Below are 21,869 nucleotides of genomic sequence, written 5' to 3' on the forward strand. Positions count from 1 at the left end.
TGCGTCGCTATTGATGGCTCAGTCGCACGGCTCTGCACTTCAGGAGGTGTTTTATTCCGTTTTGGTGGTGAGGGCAGATCGGCGCGCATCCATTGGCGGCGCCGGTTGCACTAGCTGAGAGGAAGTTAAACACACCATTGGACAGCTTATCCGGTGATTAAGTTCGGGTGACTTTGGGCGAGGAATGGGAACCAGCTACGCCCTCGGCCGCTATAATAAGGGTGCTAAGTGAGATTTTGGTCGAGGTTGCGTTTCCGAGACCAGCGCTGCCGCCGGCACTTTTGCCACCGCTTTCATGGGAGCTATCCGTGCCTCTGCTGAATGCACAGTCGCTATAAACGTTAAAGGCAGGATCGCATGGAGGCAATGTATGGTTAGCTGAGCTCGCGTATTTCTGCGAGGAAATGGATTGCGGCAGACTTTCGTGCGGGGTGAGATTGAGCAGTGCATACCTGTATCTGAGTGGCACGAGAGGAATGAAAACCTGCTAGAGATGCGCAAGTGACATTTGAGTTGAAGTGCGCTCGGCCCGGAAAGCAGAGCGTTGTTTCATTGAGAGTGCTTGACACTGTACTCTTAATGTGTCAAGTTGACAGACAATTATTGTACATGTAGCCTGAACTGCGTACTGTGTTAGGGAGTTTCACACTTGCCGTGGACCCGAAAACATGAATACTGCAGCACAATGCATCAAAGTTTTTTTTAAGCCGGACACAGTGTTGGAGCAGCTCTGCGCGACACCTGCGGAAAGGAATCTGTTATTACGTAGGAAATGTATGGCTGCTTGCCATCATGAAAGTGTCGAGGAAATGCAGCCTCATTAATTTATTTCGAACACTTCAACAAGAACCTCTTGCGAACTACCAGCGTAGTACTACGCACACGTATTAATAGCAATTGCGATGCAGAATGCGCTCAAAGTGACGCTGCTGCTTTAACGGCATTGTGAGTTGCAAATTGACACTGTCAATTCAACACGAACAGCATCAACGCACACCACATAACGTGGCCCACACATTTGTATACTTAAGTGAGGAAGTCTGAAGCCCCGACAAAACCGATTCCTCCACTTCAGTGGAGTACATCGATCGAGCGCGTAACCTCCTATCCAAAATGGCGTCCGCAAGGTACGCAAGGCTCTCTGGCAGCCTTTTCCTACCCCTGTATATGCACACCTCGTAACACACATTGAGTGCTCACCATTCTGTCTGTGGCTCCTCGTCTTAGCCGTCCCCTGGCCGCACAAGATGACGAGTACTTCCCGTCGTTCCTGACGGCGTTCCAATCCACTCCCAAGGCAGACAAGTCCAAGGAAAGCGCCCCTCGTACTCGCTCTGAGGCTGATATATTGTATTCCAAGGGAAAACCTCGACTCACCTTCGCCGAGAGCTTATCCATGACCCGCAAAAAACAACAGGGCGTAGAGATCCCGGACGACTCGCCCTTCAGCTACGATGGCAACTACCAGGATGGTCTGGGCACCCGTAGACGCAAAAACGTGTCTTCTTCGGCTGCTGAGGGTCAAGACGAAGACGTGCCGCCCCCGCCTACAATGTCGCTACTAGACCCCGTGGGCTTTGCAGCAGGATCGCACAGCGTGGATGATGACGAAGCGGCGGCTGCTGCGGCTGCACGACGTACTGCCATGGCCGCTAGAGTCTCGAACTACCCGAACATTCACAGCGACGAGTGGGGACAGGACAAACAGTACTGGGTCACAGTGTTTGGCTTCCCGTCGAGCGCTAAATCTTTTATCCTTCACCAATTCCAGTCCGTGGGCGAAGTTGTCAACTACTCGAGTAGCAGTGGAGGAAACTGGTTGCAACTGCGCTATCACACGAGACTGCAGGCCGAGAAGGCGCTCAGCTACGACGGACGCACGCTGGCGAACAACATCATGATCGGAGTCAAGAAATGTTATCCGTCCGACCGGGATGCTAACGCACTCGACGAGACGCCCGTGTCCAGCTACTTTGGCGCCCAGGCCCGTCAGAGTCTGGGATCTAGAAACCTGGAGGTTGACCCCATCGACACCGACATCATGCTGCCTCCACGACGTCGACAGGACATTTGCTCGCGGCTTCTGAGCTATCTATTTAACTGGTGACCTGAATATCATTGACACGAACCAGAGCTGAGTCGTTGTGGAGTAGTACTAGTGGAATGATTGCTGAGTTGACGTGGACTGAAGCCGCTTTAAAGCTCACGGTTGCAATTCAAATGGAACAAAGAATAAGTACGGCGCGTGTACACGTACGCGTGACCGCTGCGCTGAGTGCGAGGCATACAGCTGGAATAGATAATACTACATAGTTGAAGAGGTACTGTGCACTGTCCGAAAAACTCTTCGCGTTTTTAAGTCGTCATTCGAGTGGCGTCTGTATACAAACATCGTATTAATAACCGACTCCCGTTGTCGAATCCGAAGCTAACTTCAGCTTGCGGCTATCTGTAAATATTTTAAAAGCATAAACCAATTCAATTCAAATACCGTTTTTCATTGGTCTAAGCTAAAATAATGTCTACTTTTCGTAAAATATACATATACCTTGCGGCTAGAAAATGAGTAACTCCAAGCAGTTCACACACAATTTAGCCCCTCATCAGACCCGCAAGACCTCATCTTCGTCGTCCAAGATGCTGCCGTCCATCGTCCCCCGCATCCAACAGAAGGTCCTTGAGCAGCAGATCGTGGCCAACAGCCCTAAGCTCACGGCCATGGTGAGCCACCCGGCGGGTCCCTTCACTGTTCACTTCTGGGCGCCTACCATCAAGTGGGCCATCTCGCTGGCCAACGTCGCCGACATGCGTCGCTCGCCTGAGACCATTTCGGTGGCTCAACAGACGGCAGTCACTGGCACGGGCGTGATCTGGTCTCGCTATAGTATGGTAATTACCCCCAAGAACTGGAACCTCTTCGCCGTGAACGTCTTCATGGCCGGCACGGGCCTCGTACAGTTCTACCGCAAGTTCACGTACGACCCCGAGAAGGTCGAGGAGGCTGCTAAGTCCAGTTAATTCTAGTAGACTTTTACTACTTAAAACCATCTCTCAATGCTCACTCTCATGCAGGTACGAACTGCTGGGAAGAGCGCGTCTAATGACCTAATTAAATGGAGTCTGTTCGACGGATTTTTGCCTCATTTCTATATTTTGTGGCTAATGATACAGAGTGTCCTAGTTGCCAGCTTCATCCTCGCACATTAAAGCATTGCTTTCGAGTAGTTGGAAACCTACAGCGCCCCCGCTACATTTTATTTTAATAGTGAAAAGGAGTTTTGCTAAAAGTAGCTATGGTGAGTCCTTTCAGACAGCAGCGTCAGTTTTATTTCTTAGCGACGGAAGCGAAGATGACAACGATGTCTGCGCGTCGCTGGATACTCATAGTGATGACGCTTCTTGCTTTATGGGGATTCGACGTCGTAATAAGTATAATGACTTCCAACTTCCAGCAGGAATACCGAGACGCGAAGGCGAGGCAGGCTGCAGATCGACACGCTACCGAGGTGATGCGACAGCGGATACTCGCGGAATCTGCAGCCAAGTTCGAACAGCAGCAGCGCGAATTCGGCAACTACGATGTGAATTACTCGTGGAATCAACGATATCGCAACTCGGCAAGTCGATACAACAATCGAAACTACCAAAACTCTGCAAACAGAGGCAACAATTGGAACAACCAGTACTCTGCTAGTAGAAACAACAACCGAAACTACCAGAACTCCGCCAACAGAAACAACGAGTACAGAAACAACGAGTACAGAAGCAACGAGAACAGAAACAACGAGAATAGAAACAACAAGTACAGAAACAATGAGTACTCAACTCATCGTCACAACAACCAAAACTACCAGTAGACCAACAGTTAAGACAACAAAACACACTTCCATACTAAATTTGGTACCATCTAATTGCAATTATCACTTCAGTTGTTTTGTTCAGTGAGATCCTCGTCTACTCGACATGTCGACCAATATCCACGGCAATCGACTCAGTCTCTAATTTCCGGAATCACCACTTCTGTATCGTTGCATACTGGAGTTCCACCGAGCTCCATCCACGCTGGTAATGTCTTCAGTTCGGTATGATCAACCGCCAAATACTTAACGGGAAATCCGTCTTTGATCGAGAATGTGAGTTCTTTGATCGGGTTGTATGAAAACGCAATCTCCAGGTATTCGTCAGGCAGAGAGACAGTCGCGAAGAGATCATCCGGAATGGAGTGCAGACAATCTTCGATCAAAGATAGAGAGAGTGACGGGATCTTAAAGAGCTTAGTCGGGAATTCCTTCAGTGGAGCGTGTTCCAGATACACCAGTCTGACGTTTGACCCTGCGTCTGTCTGCTCCGTGGCGCGACAGGTTGACCTATGTTGGCCACTTTAAACGCTCGACTCGACTATCCTGACTAAGCGAGTAGCCATAGCAGCACGAGGAAAGTAGTCGGACACCTAATTTAACTATAAACCGAGTGCCTCTTATCGAAGGCATTAATCTTAGTAAGAACAGATAAGAGGGTAATGTGTTTCGTATTTTTGCGAATTGCACAAACGCATCGTCGAAAGATACAACTATCGGTAGATTTTTTTCTCGGATCGTATTCAGGTTTAGGTCGGATAATTTATTTAAGTCTAAATTCAGATGGCCCAGCGGATATTACATGTATATATGTAATAGAGGTGCATGATATGCACCTCTTTTTGTAAACTAGTTAGTACCCTGTGAGCACGTTATCGGCACTTACAGCGGTAATTATAACTAATACGCAAACCGCCAGTTTGGTCATTGAAGTACTTGTCTCGCTCAAAGGAGAAATTCGAGGGATGCTGCACATCAACAGAAAGATCGACAACGCTAAAAGAACAAATCGAGGTCATGTGCGAATACTACCCATGAAAAAGTTAACCCAACTAACACCCGTAAGAAATACTCAGAACGGCAAATTGCATTTTGTAAATTACTTGTAGCAAGGAGGTAAAAATACAGCGTACCAGAACGACCAGTAGGTACCCCTACTGCGTTGGTGAAGGACATTCACAATGGTGTTTGTTGTTTTCTATTAATATTCTTGTTTGTTGTTCCGGTTTGGCTGTCCAACTACGTCTCATTTTCCAGTACCTCTTCATTAAATCCGGCTTGTCCAGTATGGTGGTCGCTGCTAAGGGTGACGGCTTCTTCAGCATAGTTCCGCCCAATTCGACTGATTCTCAGCATTCACCAACATCCAAATCTACCTACTCAACCGACCCGTTGTCGACTGTTGAGTTTGTGATGGTGTGGTTTCTGGTGTTAGCGCTACACGGTCTATGTGCATCCTACCTCTTTGCAATGGCACTACTCTACTTTTTCATGGAAAACCCTCTTATGGCCTACTACACCAACCTTCTAACGTTACCGGAACATCGCTACTTTCGCTTGTTCGGTATGCTTGTGGGCATCTTGGGAGCTTTGCATGGACTACAATTGGTTCTTCATTTGCTATGGTCGATCAAATCTCGAGCCCCCGCTGTATTTCCTCGTACTGCTATTGTCAATAGCGTGGTACGGAGGGTTCAAAGGCTTAAGAAGACTAAGAGAGATCAATCTATCGCGCCACGGACTTCTTGGTCAAGGAATTCCATCGTTGCGATTAGTTCTGCCACGGCTTCGGTGCAGAACGTGTTGAGTGTCGAGGGAAATCATTTTGCGTTAGTCTTCGTGACGCGTAAAGCTGTGGAGGTTGGTGCTCAAATTATACAATGCTATCACTACAGTACACTGATCGGTCGAGTGTGGATCAATCACGCATATGCAGGTATGGTGGTGACGAACTGTTGGGTTACACCATTACTTGACCATCTCATGCTTGCTTCGGAGTCACAACCCAAGAGTCGAACGTCAACGCGTACTGCCGGCTATGCAGATATCGCAATTCGAGAGCGTGTTGTATGTGTGTCTATAGACGCGTTGCTAACGGCATTTGCGTGTCTAGTTCTACCGCTCACTGTCTTCGTGCCCTATGCTCAAGTGTTCAATGCTTCCTGGTATGGATTTCCATACGACATTCTCTACGGCGACGTGTCCTTTCCGAATCTCATTCGAGAGAACCAAGCACTATTTGCGCTCAGCTTTATCGATGGTGTCACGAAACTTGTACCACATCTTAGCATTCTGCTTGGAATGACGAGCATCAGTCTCCTTCTCGAACTGTATCCTCCGCAGAAGGTCAAGAGGGTGAAGTCGTCGCCTGCTGATAGACCGCAAGAGTTTAAAGCGATCAATGTCAACAAGCAGAGTACCCAACGTCACGTAGCTGGTCTTCGTCTGATGAGGCATATCGTAGTTCCTCTTGGCTTCCTGACTGCAGGGGCTGTTGTTCTTGGGCTACATCTTCGTGCTGCCCACTTGGCCAAAACCGCGGATACGAGTACCATGAAAATGTGTCTACAAGGACTCCGGCCGTGGTTTGCTGTCAACGTGAGTTGCTCCGTTCTAAAGTTCAACTGCTACAAGCAAGGGGTCCTCACGCCTGCTAGTGACCAACTCGATCATCTGCAAAGTGACGCAGTGATGGCTGTCATCTTTGAACATTGTCCCGAATTCGAGATGCCTCCATCTATCCGCAGGTTCCGGAATCTTCTGGGACTGGAACTATGGAATGTGTCAATTGTAAATTGGGGCGAGGAAGCTGCGTTGAACGCTGATCTGCACCCAGAAATGATTTTTCTGATCATGGTTTACACGAATATGACAGAGTTGCCTCGAGGTGTGCTGACGGCTCCGTTGCCACCTCTGCTAGGAGATATCGAAATTTCTATCACCAATCTAACGTTTGTTCCAGACGAGCTGGCAGACGCATGGTCCAACGTTAGACTGGTGTATCTGGAACACGCTCCACTGAAGGAATTCCCGACTGCGCTCTTTAAGATCCCGTCACTCTCTGTATCTTTGATCGATGATGGTTTGCACTCCATCCCGGATGATCTCTTCACGACTGTCTCTCTGCTTGACGAATACCTGGAGATCGCGTTTTCATACAACCCGATCAAAGAGCTCCCATCCTCGATCAAAGACGGACTTCTCATTAACTATTTAGCGGTCGATCATACCGAACTGAAGACGTTACCAGCGTGGGTCGATGGGGTCGGACAGTGGATGAATCTTGGTGGATCTCCAGTATGCAACGATACAGAAGCGGTGATTCCAGATATTGGAGACTGTGCCGATCGGGGGTGGAACCCGATAAGTGACGGTAGATACCCGCTAGCATTGGTAGCCCCGCTTCGAGAGATCGAGTAGAAAATGATTGACATTTGGTGTCAAGGAGCTACTTCGTTGCCGTCTACATGTAGTTCGTGAAAAATAAGATTCTTATGTTTCTACAGCCACCTTATCAGTTGATTTTAGCTCAAAACCTGCAGCCTTCTTCGCTCCTCATTTCTACGATCTTCTGGATCCCAGCTGGAGCAAATATTAAGCGTGCCAGGGCTCTTAGAATTATTATGAAGCGATAAAACCGCGAGAACCAGGCGCGTCATTATCAGAAGCCGGAACTCCAGACCGAACCTGAGAAATCGGAACTTACAGGCTTTCAAGGAAACTGTGGGTATTAAAGTTTAGACATGCGGGTATTACAATACACGTTACAACTATAAAGACGAAAACTGTTTATCGCTTTGCCGAACGCTTCTCAAATATTTAAGAATAATTTTTCGCCCTATTTTTCGAGTCGGTACAATCTGCAATTTCCGGTAGAGTTGCTTCCGTGTCATTGCAGATTGGACAGCCACCCAAATTAACCCACTGACCAGCTCCATGGGCCCACGAAGGCAATTCCGCCAACTCCGTATGATACAATCAGATAGTTGACAAATAAGTTGTCTCTTGTCCAAGATGAGAGCTTCTTGATCGCAGATCTCCATATATTCGTCCAGTAAAGACACTGACAGCGACGGAATCTTAAATAACGCAGTTGGGAGCTCTTTGAGCGGCGCATGATCCAGATGAACGAGTCGAACGTTCGACCACGCATCTACCACCTCGTCCGGAACACTTTCAAGGTTGAAAATTGAAATTTCGATATCTCCAAGTCGTGGAGTAGTGGCTTAGAAGACCTCGAGGCATCTCAATCATATTCGTGTACGCCATGATAAGATAGAACGTTTTTGGATGAAGGTTGGCGTTCACGCAACGTCTGCATCTCATTTTATGATCGAGACATTCCAGAGATTTATTCCCAGTAAATTTGGGAATCGACGGATAGCTGAAGGCATCTCAAATGCTGGACGATGCTCGAAGACGATGGTAGTGACAGCATCACCTTGAAGACGATCTAGAGCGTCTATGGGCGGAGACAACACTCCATGTCTGTAGCAGATGTAATTAAGTACCGAGAAGCTCACATTGACTGCAAACCGTGGCCGAAGACCTTGCAGACACATTTTCATAACTTCCAAGTCACTGTGCTCGCCAAGTGTGCGGCGTGAAAATGTAGTTCGAGTACAGTGGCTCCAGCAGTAATAAACCTAATAGGAGACACCCATCTTCTTGAAAAGGTCAACCAGACAGCGCGTATTTTGTCTTCCTATTCACAATTTTATGCTCTCTAAATGCGAAGTACTACAGTAGTATTCATTAGAGACCTTTCGCAACCTGTTTTTTGTTGAGTTTCAGTCTTCTTTTGAGTTTCTAGGGTGAGCCTCTCAAACACGATACTCAAACAGAATTGCGTTTGAGCTAACTGGCCGGTTTGCTCAACTCGGATTTGAGCTCACTTTCGTCTTCACAGCTAGCACCATCCAACCTCGTCAATGGTCTTCATAGCACCGAAGCTCACAGCGGAGCAAGCACGTGTCATCATTAGCTGTTTGTTGCTTGCTGCACGGGGTAATCGGAAGCGCTTCCTGCGCACAATGCACTTCCTCATCGCCAGTCATTGCTTCCGTCTTCGAGACCCACCTCCTCGGATCAACACAAGCAACCACTTCGACCCCTCCATGGACGACGTGACGGCACGGACACGCTTTAATTTTACGATGCCTCAGCTACAATTGCTAGCGACCAAAATGCATTTACCGAAACCAGTCATTATTACCCCAGAGCGTGACGCTGTTCCGACCGTTGAAGCGCTTGCTATGCTGTGCAGAAGGCTGAAGGAGCCATCGATGCTGTATACAGTAGCTAATGAGTTCGGCAGATCACCTGGGGCGTACACGCGCGTCTGTCGCCACTTAGCGGATACGTTGTACAACAAATACAAGGCTCTCCTGTATTTCAACCATGGTATTGTTGCAGCCCGTATTGAGAGGTATTGCGACGCAATTAGAGCCAAGTGCTCCCCGTTAGCACGTTGCTGGGGTTTTGTGGATGGAACTAAGGAGTATGTATCCAGACCAAGCGCTCGTAGGAATCCGACGTCACCATACGAGAACCTACAAAGATCCCTGTATAATGGTCATCCGAGACGCCACTGCTTCAACTGGCAAGCAGTTACAGCTCCAGATGGAATAATTGTCAGCATATTCGGTCCCGTGGAAGGCAGGCGGCATGATTCGACGATGTTAAGCATGAGTGGTATTTTGTAATGTCTTTAAAAATAATGAATCCATGCTTTTCAATGGAAAAGTAATTTACGGAGATCCGGCGTATGGCTGCAGTCAGTACGTTTGCTGTCCATTCGAAAATCCTGGATCAAATGGAGCTATAAAACTTTCCAATTCGCGTATGAGCAGTGTTCGCGAGGCCGTAGAGTGGGGATTCGGGCGTGTCAAGATGCTATGGTCATTCCTGAATTGGGATAAAAAGCTGCGAACCCGACAGACCGCGGTTGGAAAGCTTTTCGTTGTTGGAGTGCTACTATCTAACCTTCATGCATGTCTTCAACCAACAGGAAACCAGATATCTATATACTTTAATTTACTTCCACCATCAGTAGACAGCTATCTTAACGCAAATTAAGAATGACAAAACGTGTCGTTTGTTTATAATCCGTTACTGTTTGTCTTTTGCACGTCCGAGAGCTATTTCCAGTAGCTGCAACATAAACTTCTCGCGGTCACGTTCAGCAGCTTGCATACGCTCATCACGTGCGCGCTCAGCTTCTTGACGCTGCTGTTCCAGTTTTAACTCGTGCTCTCTCATTCTTTTGGCCTCGTCCTTCTCGAATTGTAAGCGACTATTAAGATACACATACTTCTCAGGGTTCCCCTTATTCATCTCGGTGATTGCAATCGCGATAGCATCAGTCACGGCTGCTACTAGCTCTATCTTTCCCACTTTGGTAGCGCGACCGCTGCTAGCCCTGTTCCCACGCTTCTGACTACCTCATAAGGAAGTGCCTGCATTTGCACCTTCGTCTTGTCCCTCGTTGCCTTCATCACTGTTGGAATTTGTGTCGGATTGCAGCTCTTCCACCAGCTCTCCCATTGCCAATCGACGCATTAAGACACCCGACGCCTCAATGCCATTATCTTTGGCACGCTGGAGCTGCTTTTCGCTATCTTGACGCTCCTTCCAGTCGTCCATACGGGTGACAATGTCTTGCAAGAGCACGTCTCTCTCGTTGTACTCTTCCGTCGTTCCAGACGACCTCCTTGAAACTACTTGTGCGTCGCGATGCTGACGAATAAGCTTATCAAAGCGCGTACGCAGCGCTGGGCCTTGCTTGTCTCGCACGAAACCAGCCGTTTCATTGCAGATGTCTGCAATCTTGTCAAAGCTTTTCATTATACCGTTCGCTGTACCTTTCGCGGATTCCCACGGCTTGATCGTGTTGACAGCGCGCAGTAAAATCAGATCATCGGCTGTCGTAAAGTTCTTTCGAGCTGGACCAGCGGGCTGTACGAAAGACCCACCCACTGTTAGGTTCTCCTGATCATTTTGTTGTGCAGGGGGCAAGCTCAACGGCGCGTTCTCTTCCATGTCGTAAGGTGCAGAGCTGGCAGTGAGTTAGCAGTTGTAATATTGAGACTGAAACTAAATAGAAAGCGTGGCTGCGAAAGTTCTCGAATGCAAATCAATTTAGGCAATCCTGTGGCAGCCGGGATTCGCTGAAAATAAACTCAAAAGGGGTCTCTATTTAGCACAGCTTTTTATAAATCATTATTTTCTTATTTTGTGGACACCTGATGTGAGCGATACTGACTGATAAATGCTACCAAGAGTCGCGTACGAAAAAAACCTAGCTTTTTTACTTTAAAAATAAGGTTCTCTTATACCAAAAGAGCTCATATATTTTATTGCCTTCTCCACTCGACTCGCACCTTCATCACATCTAGCCACGAAAATTATTAAGTAGCTGTTCCTGGAGTGACTTCGAGTTAAGTTGGTAGCCCGACGGTGTAGGCACATTCATTCCGTGCTGCCCAGTCATCGGCATTTGCATTGGTCGTTGTTGCATCCCCATTTGCATCGGTTGCATCCCCATCAAAGGCTGCATGTTCATCATTCCTTGTTGCATCCCCATCGGTTGTTGCATTCCATAGCCCATCTGCTGCATCATCTGTTGCTGGCCTCCCATACTCATCGGTTGCTGTGCTCCGAAGCTCATCGGCTGAGACTGCATCCCCATAGACATCGACTGAGGCGACATGGCCATCGACATCGGTTGCATCATCCCCATCGTGCTTGTATTCCTTGACATGGGGACGGGCATTGGCATTCCAACAGGCTGAGGAGATCGCACCTGTTGTTGCATCACTGCAGAGGTTCCAATATCACTTTTAACAGGTTGAGGCGCCGGTAGATCGACGTCAAAGTTGATCATATCGAGCGCATCAAAGTCGCGATGAATCTTGGCTCGACGTTCTTCTCGTTCTTCTCGACGTTCCAGTTTTTCCTTGTTATTGTCGATGGCCCACTGCAATTCTTGCAGCCAATTCCCACGCTCTTGTTCACTCGTAGCGACTAGTTCATGGCCACCGACAACTCCAGGGACCTCGATTCGGAACCCGCAGCTCTTGGGTTTATCCGGAAATGGCGCGGCCACCACACGCACCTCGTAGTTTACCGGAATGATAATAAGTGGCCGTACACCGGTAACATTCTCGTACAACAGCACGGCTTCGGGCCGTAACAATGCGAAGTGTTTGCCCCACACGCCGTCCATCTTCTTCCTCATTAAAGGGCCCCGCAGAACGCTATTAGGCATCTCAGCGGCATTCACAGCACTCACATTGGCGTACTGCATGCCGTTCAGACTCTCGTTGGGGTCCACTTCACGCTCTTCCAGGCCGTATCCTTTGTCTTCTTCCTCGGCCTCATCATGGACACTGTAGGCCGCATCGAGATCGACGTCTTCCAGCTCGGCCTGCTTCTTCATCCACATATTGGGATGTATCATTTGGTAACTTCCTCCGTAACATTGAGGAATGGCCGGAGGAGGCAGCATCATGTTAAGTTCTCGTGGATCTCCCATGACTCGGATTCTCTGCTGGGTACGCGCTCCTAGTAACTTGGCCAGTAACATTGTCAACACTTTGGTAAAGGCCGAGCTGTTGACTACTAAAATCCGCTTGACCACTTCTGGGTACCAGTTCTTACAGACTTGTAATATATCTGTGACCATCTTGGCCTCCAGGTTGGCCAGTGTGCAGTTGGCCACGTCTACAATAAACACGATGCCCGGGGCGGTTCGTTCTTCCATGAGCTCGACGGCCAAGTCCATGAGGTACACGCATAGTCTGCGTGCATCTTCTAGAGAGCTGACGGCCGACCCGTCGGCCGCTCCGCGGCCTTGACGCTGCAGCTTATGACCATCTCCGAATCCTGGTTTGAAGTGCTGGAGCTGCAGTAATAACACGGGACAGCGCTCTGAGTCCGCAGCCCCGTCCAGTAAATGCGCGTAGCCTTTGCGTAGTTCTTCTTGTAGAGTGGGGAGTCCCACGTTGAGTTCCTGGTAGTGCATTTCCGTCCGGAACGCGTGCTTTTGTTTGAGTTGTAGGGCCGCACGCATCACGTCCCCATTGTTGCGTCGTAATGTGCGGGCCATCTCGGCTTCGGTGAAGACGTCGGGGAGGGCCACAGCCTGGAGGGGCGTAGGGTGGTGGCCGAAGTGCTGGCCATGCTGCACTTGGGCTGCGTAGGCCCCTACATCACCAGAAAAGTTGGAAGGACCCTGGCCATAGCCCCCGCCGCCGTAGCCCCCGCCACCATACGAGTAACTCATGAATCGTTAGAATTCTCAGAACTGAAGGGACGAACGAGCGTTATCTTTTAGAACGTTCTAAATTAGATGCACAAGAAGGACATGGCTACAGACTCAGTCGAGCAGCTATATTTAGGTACAGCATGTCTAAGGCAAAAATATTCCTGGGATTGGCACTTAGATGGCTCATATAAACACAGCGTTACTGTGGCCGGCGCAACCACGAGAACTACACAAGGGGAACGACGATGACCCGTGAAGATAGCTACATGGTCGACACAAAGGGCTACACTCAAAAGCGGAAGCCTATAAGGCTACCACGCCAGGAATTTGTGATCGTTTGGCTGGTGTTGATGGCTCTTCACGCTCTATGCGCGGCGTACTTGCTTGCCATGGCGCGGTTGTATTTCTTTATGGAGCAATCGAACATGGCTTACATCTCGAGCCTCTTGGCTTATCCCGACCAGCGCAGATTTCGACTTTTTGGCACATTTGTGGGAATTCTCGGTGCTTTACATGCGGTTCAACTATTACTACATATCGCCTCATCCATTCGCGCTCGGTCTCTTGTAGTTTGGCCTCGAAATGCTGTCGCTACTCGCTTTATGAAATTTATCACGAGCTATAAACCAGGTAACCCCTCCAGCTTCGCCGAATCAAAAGCTCGAAGACACAATACGGGAATGCGAGTACTGACAGTATTAGAGAAGGCTCTGAGCGTCCAAGGGAGCCACTTCGAGTTGGTATTCGTGCTGCGTAAAGCTGTTGAAGTTTCCGCGCAGATTTACCAATGTCACAATTACAGTACGCTCATCTCTCGTGTGTGGATAAATGAGGCATTTGTAGCCATGACTGTGATCAATTGTTTGATAACTCCACTATTGAACCACCTGATGCTCGCGTCTGCGTCCCGTGTCATAATCAAAGTGCACGTATCCTCAAAACGAAGTCACAGTGCGAGAATCCCAGCCATTCGTGAACGAACCTTTTGTGTGACGGTGGATACATTACTTACCTCAATTTCAAGTCTAGCGTTACCACTGGCAATTTTTGTACCGTGGGCACGTAAATTTGACTCGACTTTCCCAATTGAAATATTCTATGACGATGCAACGTATACCAGGCTCATTTACGAGAACCAGTCCATCTTTGCGCTCTCTATCACGGACAGTCTACTAAAGATTATCCCACATGGATCTCTGTTTCTAGGACTGGCAAGCATCAGTTTTATTCTCGAGAAAAACCCTTTGAACGTCTCGTCCGTCAGGACCACTGCAAACAAAGTATCTTCGGCATATCCACAACATCCCCCGGAGTTGTCGAGCCCAGGAAAACTTCAGGATATCGTAGTTTTTATTTTTTTCATGTTGGTTTCTACAGTTGTGTTGACTTTCCATGTTCGAGCTGATACGCTCGTAGCTAGCGCGAACTCTGGTACAGCTCAAATGTGTCAGCAAAGTGTGCGACCGTGGTTCGCGCAGAACGTTAGCTGTTCGGTGGTGAAGTTCAATTGCTATCGTCAAGGAGTGACAAGTCCAGGAGAGAGCGCTCTCGATAGTTTGGAGCGCAATGCTTTGGCGTCGATTATCTTCGAGCATTGCTCAGAGTTCCGGATGCCGTCCTCAATCAGGGAATTCCCAAATCTGTTGGGTCTTGAGCTCTGGAACGTGACAATTGTGAAGTGGGGAAGTGAAGCAGCACTAAACGCAGATGTACACCCGAAAATGGCCTTTCTCGTCATGGTACGGGTCAATATGACGACTTTGCCGGAAGGAGTGCTGACGTCTCCACTGCCTTATCATCTGTCTGACTTCGAGATTGTATTATCAAATCTCTCCAGAATATCTGATGCAGTGGCCGAAGCGTGGATTAACGCAGAAACACTTTACTTTGAGCATTCAACATTGGAGGAGTTTCCTACAGCTTTTTTTCGTCTTCCGATTGTGGAAGTTTCGCTAGTGAATAACAACATCAAGGCCCTACCTGACGATCTCTTTTCGTCAGATTTATACCCGAGTTTTTATACCACACTGGCACTTTCCTACAACCCACTACAAATTTTCCCCGAAACGGCAAAAGAGTGGCTGAACATTGGCGTGTTGTGGCTTCCGCACACCGGTATTACGTCTCTGCCATCATGGACAGAAGCTGCCGTAAGTGACCTGATAGAAGCGGGCAACTCGCCGATTTGTGAAGATGATACAGCTCAATTGCTTACCATTGTAGCCTGTTCAGGCACAAAATGGACTCCGCTTAGGAGCGGATTCTACCCGTTAGACTTCGTGGAGCCTACTCGGCAACTATAGAAAGTAAGTGACGGATGAGCTGCTTGCTTTTCAAATAAGTACTTGTATTTCAACAATTCGGGGAAATGCTTGCTACATAACATGATTACTATCATACAAATCAGACATTTATGTACTGTAGTACAAGTACCTGTTTCTGATTATTTTGCTTTCTGAATGACTCAACCTATATATAAACACCTCGATGATGTCTTCATCTTAAGAGAATAGTGAGGAAACGTGAAGGACACACATACCGATCTGAATATCACACAAACTCATGCCCGATTTGAAAACACACTGGCAGCAGTACTGGACATTAAAATGAAAGGATCACGCCTTTCCGCTCAAATATGAACGGAAATTCTCCTCGTCCTCCAAAATCGGCTGGGATGGTGAAGCTCATTTGTGCCATCGTTGGTGTGGCTTCTCTGGGGAAGTAGACGAAGGCAAAACCGTGGATGACTTGAAGAAAGCGATCAAGGCGAAGAAGGCCAACGACTTCAAAAAGGTTAATGCAGCCAAGCTGCAGCTCGTCCTGGCGAAGAAGGATGAGAGTCGCGGTCCGTGGCTTACTGAAGAATAAGTGACAAAGGGTGTGATTGATACGACTGGTCTGAAGCTGCTGGAAGCGGCGCGAGCGAGGCTACGGCGTGTGGGGTTGTCGGATAAGGATGTCGGTGGAGTGGATGAAGACGAAGAAGTAGAGGGTAGAGGCCCTGTGAATGTGTTAGTGAAGGGTCCGGATGGTTCGATTGAATTAGCATTATCGCCGCCAGCAAATAGCGTTGCACTTCAGCATATCGCCTGGTATGGCACGCGTGGATCGATTGTGAGCGGAGAAGGAATTGATCGCGATGATCCACGAACGCGTTCTCGGGCCACTTTCACGACGGAAATCATTCACCGCCTCGAACAGAGGTATGTTCTGCTGGTGACAAGCCCGCTAATGACTGGGGAAAACATCACTAGCGACACTTGTGAGCCGATCGTTAATGAATAGGTATACCATGGACAATAAGCAGATGGTTGTGTTCAACTTCTCGGCGTTGTCGACACACAAGAACGAGACCTTTGAGGATAATTTCAAGAAACAGTGCGAAATTGACTGGAAGGAACTGCGTGGTGTATTTGGTGGTGGACTTCGAGTGGCAAATCCTCTGCTTTTTGGGAGCTGGTCAAGTATAATACGTTCTCAGCAATAAAAACGACAGCGTCAGAATATTGATGTTTGCAGCGTATGGCTTTGCTGTGGAGCATTGTACACGCAACTCCCTACTTCAATACCGTTCGACAGTACGATCGTGGTGGGCATCGAGCAGCTAAATTTTAGTCAAGCCGAAGTCTTTGAGTACGTCCAACTGTGGTTTTAGGGTATCACGTGCTTTGAAGGGTTGCCATCCGAGGTGCAGGAATTCTGTGCCAATTTGAAAAAGGTGGCACCTTTGTCTACCATCTTTGAGCTGAATAGAATCTACGGTTCGCGTCGTAGGAGTGCGAGTCGTCAACCATTGCCTGCCGAGTGGATCCGCATGCTGCAAAGATGGATCACTGTATGAAGCCAACGAAAGAGCGCTGTTTGACGCGCTGACATCAACATGCGCGGTGGAGGTGCTGAAGACCCTTAAGGATGACGAGTTGGATCGGCTTGAACGCATTGCTTATGGCGCCAGCTCTGATTTTGATACTGAAATAGTTGAACAATGTCTTCGAAAGGGCATTTTGGTTCAAACTGATTGAGTTCTCGTCACCAGTGATGTGGCGATACTTTGTCAAGATGCGCGTTGGTCACATCGTCCGAGCATTAAATGTCCCCAAAACGCTTCCAGAGATGGTCGCGCGAGTGATACGATCGATCGATTACGATAGCATCCGCCAAACGCTCCGCAGAAGTTTGATGAGCAATATATCTCCGGAAAGAACATGGCAAATGGGATTTTACGAGGCTGCGTATCGCTGCACACCAAGCACTTTCGTGACGTCTGCGGATATGGGTGCGTTGTTTGCATCCGGCTTACAATTCAGGTAGGTGACATCTTTTGGGACATCGAGTTGTTGCGAGAAGGCAGCAACTTGGATGATAATATAACACGATTCTCCCCTGGTAGTCGCTATTCCTCGCTCCCGTTGACCGATTTCTGTCTGGTTGACTTTAGACGTGTTGCTTCGATTGACGATGTGCCGATGGAACGTATAGCGGAAAATATGCGCGACTGCGACAAGCTCTTCGTCGTGTGGTTAGACGCACAAATGTCAGGTGTTCTGGTGCTTAATTCCGCAATGGATGCCGTCTACAGGACTCAATATTAAAAAAGTTTGACTTCAATTATAAATCTTCTCAAAGTCTATTTTGTCCAATCAGAATTCAGGGCTTTCTCGTTGTGGTACCTCTGCAGTTTATCATTGAGCTCGCGAAAGGGTTTATTAGATTTGTAAGCTGCCGATAGATAGCACTAGCACATTCAGAAGCAAGTCGATGTAAGTCGAAACTGTCACTGGCCACCTTTAGGCACTTTTTGTGTCCTATTCTCAACCAAGTATATGCTGAGCCTTCTCGCCCTTCTTCCTGTATTTTAGTCTTACACCACTCATAGAGACTTGTCTATTAAGATTGTTACTTATTATCACGATGGTATTAAAAAGGCTAACGTCATCTCACGTAATAATGGTAAAGCGGTTAAGGTACTACCATTGCAGCGAACCAACCTTTTGTCGCGATCAAATCTTTCATTCCATCAAGCATTACTGCTTCGAGCTAAATACATATTCTTGCTCCTCCATCACCTACAGTAGGAGTTGCGATAGCATGAGGAAGTCGTATTCGCTCGGTTCCGCATACATCCGCCGTACGTTCACGTCCACCAGCTCGCACAGCTCCGCCAGGTCCTCGGGAAACAACGCCGCCGGTGAGCGGAACGGCTCGAGTTCGCTCGCCACCTCGCGTGGCGACTGGAACTGAGTTGCTGGGATCGATCCGTCCAGGAAACTCTGAAAACTCGGTGAAAATGCTGTCGCCAACGTCGTCGACGGCTCCTGCTTGATGTTCACACTCTCAGCGACGCTGTCCGTGCTATTAAGGCGCAGACGCTTGCGCTTCTCCAGCCTTCGCTGGTTGCGGTTCGCTTTGGCGCGGTGGAACGTGCACATACTGTGAAGCGCACCAGTCTTCTTGATCGTACGCGCGCGCAGACAGTGTTTACTTGGGTATCGACAGCGTAGCGAAGGATCCGTCGCGATCTCATGTGGCAGTGGCTCCGCGTCTACCAAGATCTCCTCGCCGTCGTCATCGTGCCCTGCAGCCATCATGCTTGAAGCCGATGTGGTAGCAATCGAAACGGGCGGCGATGCGGGCAATGCTCGCTTCTTGCCGATGGTAGTAGCCGTCGTGTTCATGCTCATCAAATGCATGCTGGAGATCGCGCAAGGTACTCGTCTACAGTGTGTTGAATTCAAAAGTGAGTCCACCGGCTGAGGTCGTAGTGCAGAAACGGATGAGTTCCTACGCAAGCGACACGAGCGGTCGGCGTGATCGGAGGAACAATTCGATCTATGACCCACACATCGGCTCTCACTGTCCACGCTGAAGTCCAGCCGGCCGTGCCACGGTGTACATGTATGTACCTTTCGAATACCCCGGCTGGTTAAACCACTGCCGACTCTACTGCATTCAACAACTCTTGCTCTAAGCGTGACTACGCCCAGGTGGCACCCGAAAGCGTTTGCTTTCCGTGCGGCAGATGGCGACAGCGTCGTCTGTATATATCCTTGTTTCGGTTGCCTACAGCCCGTAGACTGTGTAGTGTACAAGGCATGCCTGCTGTTGCCATTGTCAACTCTCGCTGCAATTAGCTCGCGTGGTGGTAGCCGCAATCGTTCCGGCTCCGCGCAGCCAAGCAGCGCGCTTCAAGTCACGCAGGAGGTGCTTGTCTTCCGAGACTACCGGTATGATGGGCCATCGAACCGAAGTGGCTGCAGGCTGCATATCTAGCCCCCAGAAAACGATTCAATCGCCTGGTCATTTGTTCTGCCGACCGGTCGCTGTGCATCACCAATATGAATACACACCACAGCTCTTCACCGATGCCCGGGGCTGTAAGCGCCGCACAGCAGGTTAAGGTGCGTGCGCTGCGAACGCGGCAGCATGCGATGTGCGGCGCCCAAACGGCATATGGACGATTCGGTTGCGGACACTTGCGTCCACGCGTACGTGTTCTCCATGTTACAAATACTGCCAGCGAGATCGACTCCTGTTTCGGTGGCGCATTGGGACACTACGCCTGACCTGAGGTGAGTTAATAGTCGTATGTCTTTAGCTGAAGACATTGGAGCGCTGTACTCAGCAGTGCTGCCCACAGTAAAATGCATCGATGTAGCACTGGAGGGATGTACATGTAGATGCAACTTGCATCTACATGTACATTGCAAGGCCCTTGACTCAAGGGCGACGCCGCGACAAGGCCGCGTTGCGCAAGTCCTGGCTACTTATCAGAACATTGACGCCGAACATCCCACTCTCGTGAACGGCTTCCACTTTTGCAGCTACAACTCCGACATGCTCAGATGACGAAGCTGCACCAAGAAACGAGTCGAGAAACCACTATAATAGTGCACTGCGTGGCCAAGTCAGCCGCAGCTCTGTATTAAATCATACTGACTGTATGCCCGCCACGCGGCGTCCAACACGCAGCTTCGAGGTGAGGACGCATGAGCAAGTCTCCGTGGCATGGCAGCAGCCGGTCTCCGCTGTGCCGTTCCACAACACATGGCTACATCGTCTCCTCTCTTCAACGCGAATGCGCATTGCAATGCAAGTCCCGACCGGCTCGACTAGCCCATGACAGCCACATTCGCCTTGCATGCGTGCGACCACCGACATGCACCTGTCACCGAAATACGGACGCCACTTCGAACTCGAGTTTACCAAGTGGGACTCCGGCTCGGAACAGATTGAAGGGTTAATTACTACAGTCTGGGTATGCTCCACAGCTACGTGCTTGCAAGTTGCCAGTACGTCGCATGAATTCTTTAGTCTAAGTAGCCGTGATGTAGCGGGCATACCAGCACCAAATTGCAGACACGAGTTCAAAAAAACGTAATCCTTTTGATGAGTACAATACATGGCTGGGGACGGTTCTCCTTGAAAATAGGCGACTGGTCCGCTTGCGGCTTATTCTGCAGCGACCCACCTGACATTCTCAGCGACTGGGCGGTTCTGCTATCTCGCAGCCGTTCCTATGGCTGATCACTGTCTACCGCGATTACGCGTGTTCTTAGAGGCGTCATTACTGGCGTTGCTCGTCGTCACAGCCTGCGCGCTGCGTCGCCAGGTTACTATGAAGGAGGATACCCCACCGAAATGCGACACTAATGCTCTTTACGATCACGTGAGACCTACGTTCCGACGCAGCGTGGCTGCGACAGTACTGGGGCTCGAGACGTGGGGCGTGCTGGGATTCGTGCTGAGCGTACACTTCGACTGCTCCGCATCCCAGTGGCTGGTAGTGCTGTGTATGGCACTGTCGGGAGGGTGCCTACTAGTAGGAACATGGCTCGGCGTGCGGGAGACGCTGCTCACAATCGATTTCGACGTACGTCATTATTGATGACTCACTTCAACTTTAATGTCTTCTCACTTCTGTTCCCACAGATCCCGATGCTACTCTGGTGTCTGCGTTGTTCATGTTGCTCACGTCTGACCAAGCGAGCGCTGCTACTGCCTCCACTCGCCTTGCTGGTGACAATCAACGTCGCGTCGTGGGTAGAAAGCAGTACAGTTGGAGCATGCAGCACGTTGGAGTTGGTCTCGCCCGAGCTCTTCTTCATTGGAGTCACTTGCTTGTTCCTGCTCATGTTCATTGCTACACTGCTAGCTGTTTGTTGTCCACTCGCGTCGCGTAGGTGTCGTTCAGGGTCTTCACGAACTGGTAAAGCGCTGGTGGCACTTGGACTCACCGTGTTCGCCCTCACATGCATCGGTTGGGCCATTGTCGGCTTGTTCAGCCTTGTAAATCACCCAAATGACGTCAATTCTACCACGTTAAACACTGATACTTGCTGGGGATACGTCGCAGTGTTTCATGCGGCTCAGTGGAGCATCGCACAGCTGCTGGTAGTGGGTTGTCTGCTTCTCCTAACTACATTCTGCTGTCGCCTGGAGAACTTTTTCCTTGCTGCGAGTGCACTCGAGATCGACGCGACCGTGCTGTCTCCCAGACTCGCCGCAATACAAAGTTCATTTGAAGAAGGCGATAGGAAGCCATCAGAAGTACGGACAACGCAAGACGCGGCGGTGTAGTTTTGCAAATATACAGCCGAGAAGTTTCATGAGTCTTTGACACGCTAATAGTTACTTACGTATCTAGGTCGTGATTTTGGGAAGAACTCCTACTTTTCCGTCGCGACATACATCTCCATGCTAAGCAGCACCTCGCCTTTTGTGGACCGCAGCGAGTTTAACTGGAA

At 49.2% G+C, this 21,869-nt stretch overlaps 6 protein-coding genes and 2 pseudogenes across 6 annotated transcripts; 6 read left to right on the forward strand and 2 right to left on the reverse strand.

Moving 5' to 3' along the window:
• Nucleotides 1-1,113: 1,113 nt before the first annotated feature.
• Nucleotides 1,114-2,107, forward strand: PITG_12683 (uncharacterized protein; the record flags this gene model as incomplete). The annotated part of the gene is made up of 2 exons (XM_002900050.1): nucleotides 1,114-1,127; nucleotides 1,228-2,107. 2 exons carry the CDS (start codon nucleotides 1,114-1,116, stop codon nucleotides 2,105-2,107), a joined length of 894 nt encoding a protein of 297 aa, XP_002900096.1.
• Nucleotides 2,108-2,562: 455 nt separating this feature from the next.
• Nucleotides 2,563-3,018, forward strand: PITG_12684 (CSH; the record flags this gene model as incomplete). Its single annotated transcript, XM_002900051.1, has 1 exon — nucleotides 2,563-3,018. One exon carries the CDS (start codon nucleotides 2,563-2,565, stop codon nucleotides 3,016-3,018), a length of 456 nt encoding a protein of 151 aa, XP_002900097.1.
• Nucleotides 3,019-5,327: 2,309 nt separating this feature from the next.
• PITG_12685 (uncharacterized protein) lies at nucleotides 5,328-7,277 on the forward strand (the record flags this gene model as incomplete). Its single annotated transcript, XM_002900052.1, has 1 exon — nucleotides 5,328-7,277. The coding sequence occupies one exon, from the start codon at nucleotides 5,328-5,330 to the stop codon at nucleotides 7,275-7,277; it is 1,950 nt and encodes a 649-aa protein (XP_002900098.1).
• A 2,691-nt stretch (nucleotides 7,278-9,968) lies between these two features.
• PITG_12686 (uncharacterized protein) lies at nucleotides 9,969-10,898 on the reverse strand (the record flags this gene model as incomplete). The annotated part of the gene is made up of 3 exons (XM_002900053.1): nucleotides 9,969-10,111; nucleotides 10,328-10,678; nucleotides 10,721-10,898. The coding sequence occupies 3 exons, from the start codon at nucleotides 10,896-10,898 to the stop codon at nucleotides 9,969-9,971; spliced, it is 672 nt and encodes a 223-aa protein (XP_002900099.1).
• A 298-nt stretch (nucleotides 10,899-11,196) lies between these two features.
• Nucleotides 11,197-13,150, reverse strand: PITG_12687 (uncharacterized protein; the record flags this gene model as incomplete). The annotated part of the gene is made up of 1 exon (XM_002900054.1): nucleotides 11,197-13,150. One exon carries the CDS (start codon nucleotides 13,141-13,143, stop codon nucleotides 11,251-11,253), a length of 1,893 nt encoding a protein of 630 aa, XP_002900100.1.
• Nucleotides 13,151-13,391: 241 nt separating this feature from the next.
• Nucleotides 13,392-15,368, forward strand: PITG_22971 (annotated as a pseudogene; the record flags this gene model as incomplete).
• Nucleotides 15,369-15,834: 466 nt separating this feature from the next.
• Nucleotides 15,835-17,843, forward strand: PITG_12689 (annotated as a pseudogene; the record flags this gene model as incomplete).
• A 2,798-nt stretch (nucleotides 17,844-20,641) lies between these two features.
• On the forward strand, nucleotides 20,642-21,145 carry PITG_12690 (uncharacterized protein; the record flags this gene model as incomplete). The annotated part of the gene is made up of 2 exons (XM_002900055.1): nucleotides 20,642-20,995; nucleotides 21,113-21,145. 2 exons carry the CDS (start codon nucleotides 20,642-20,644, stop codon nucleotides 21,143-21,145), a joined length of 387 nt encoding a protein of 128 aa, XP_002900101.1.
• Between the last annotated feature and the right edge of the window lie 724 nt (nucleotides 21,146-21,869).

The sequence above is a fragment of the Phytophthora infestans genome, genomic scaffold (assembly GCF_000142945.1).
Source record: "Phytophthora infestans T30-4 supercont1.27 genomic scaffold, whole genome shotgun sequence".
Taxonomy (NCBI): domain Eukaryota; phylum Oomycota; class Peronosporomycetes; order Peronosporales; family Peronosporaceae; genus Phytophthora; species Phytophthora infestans.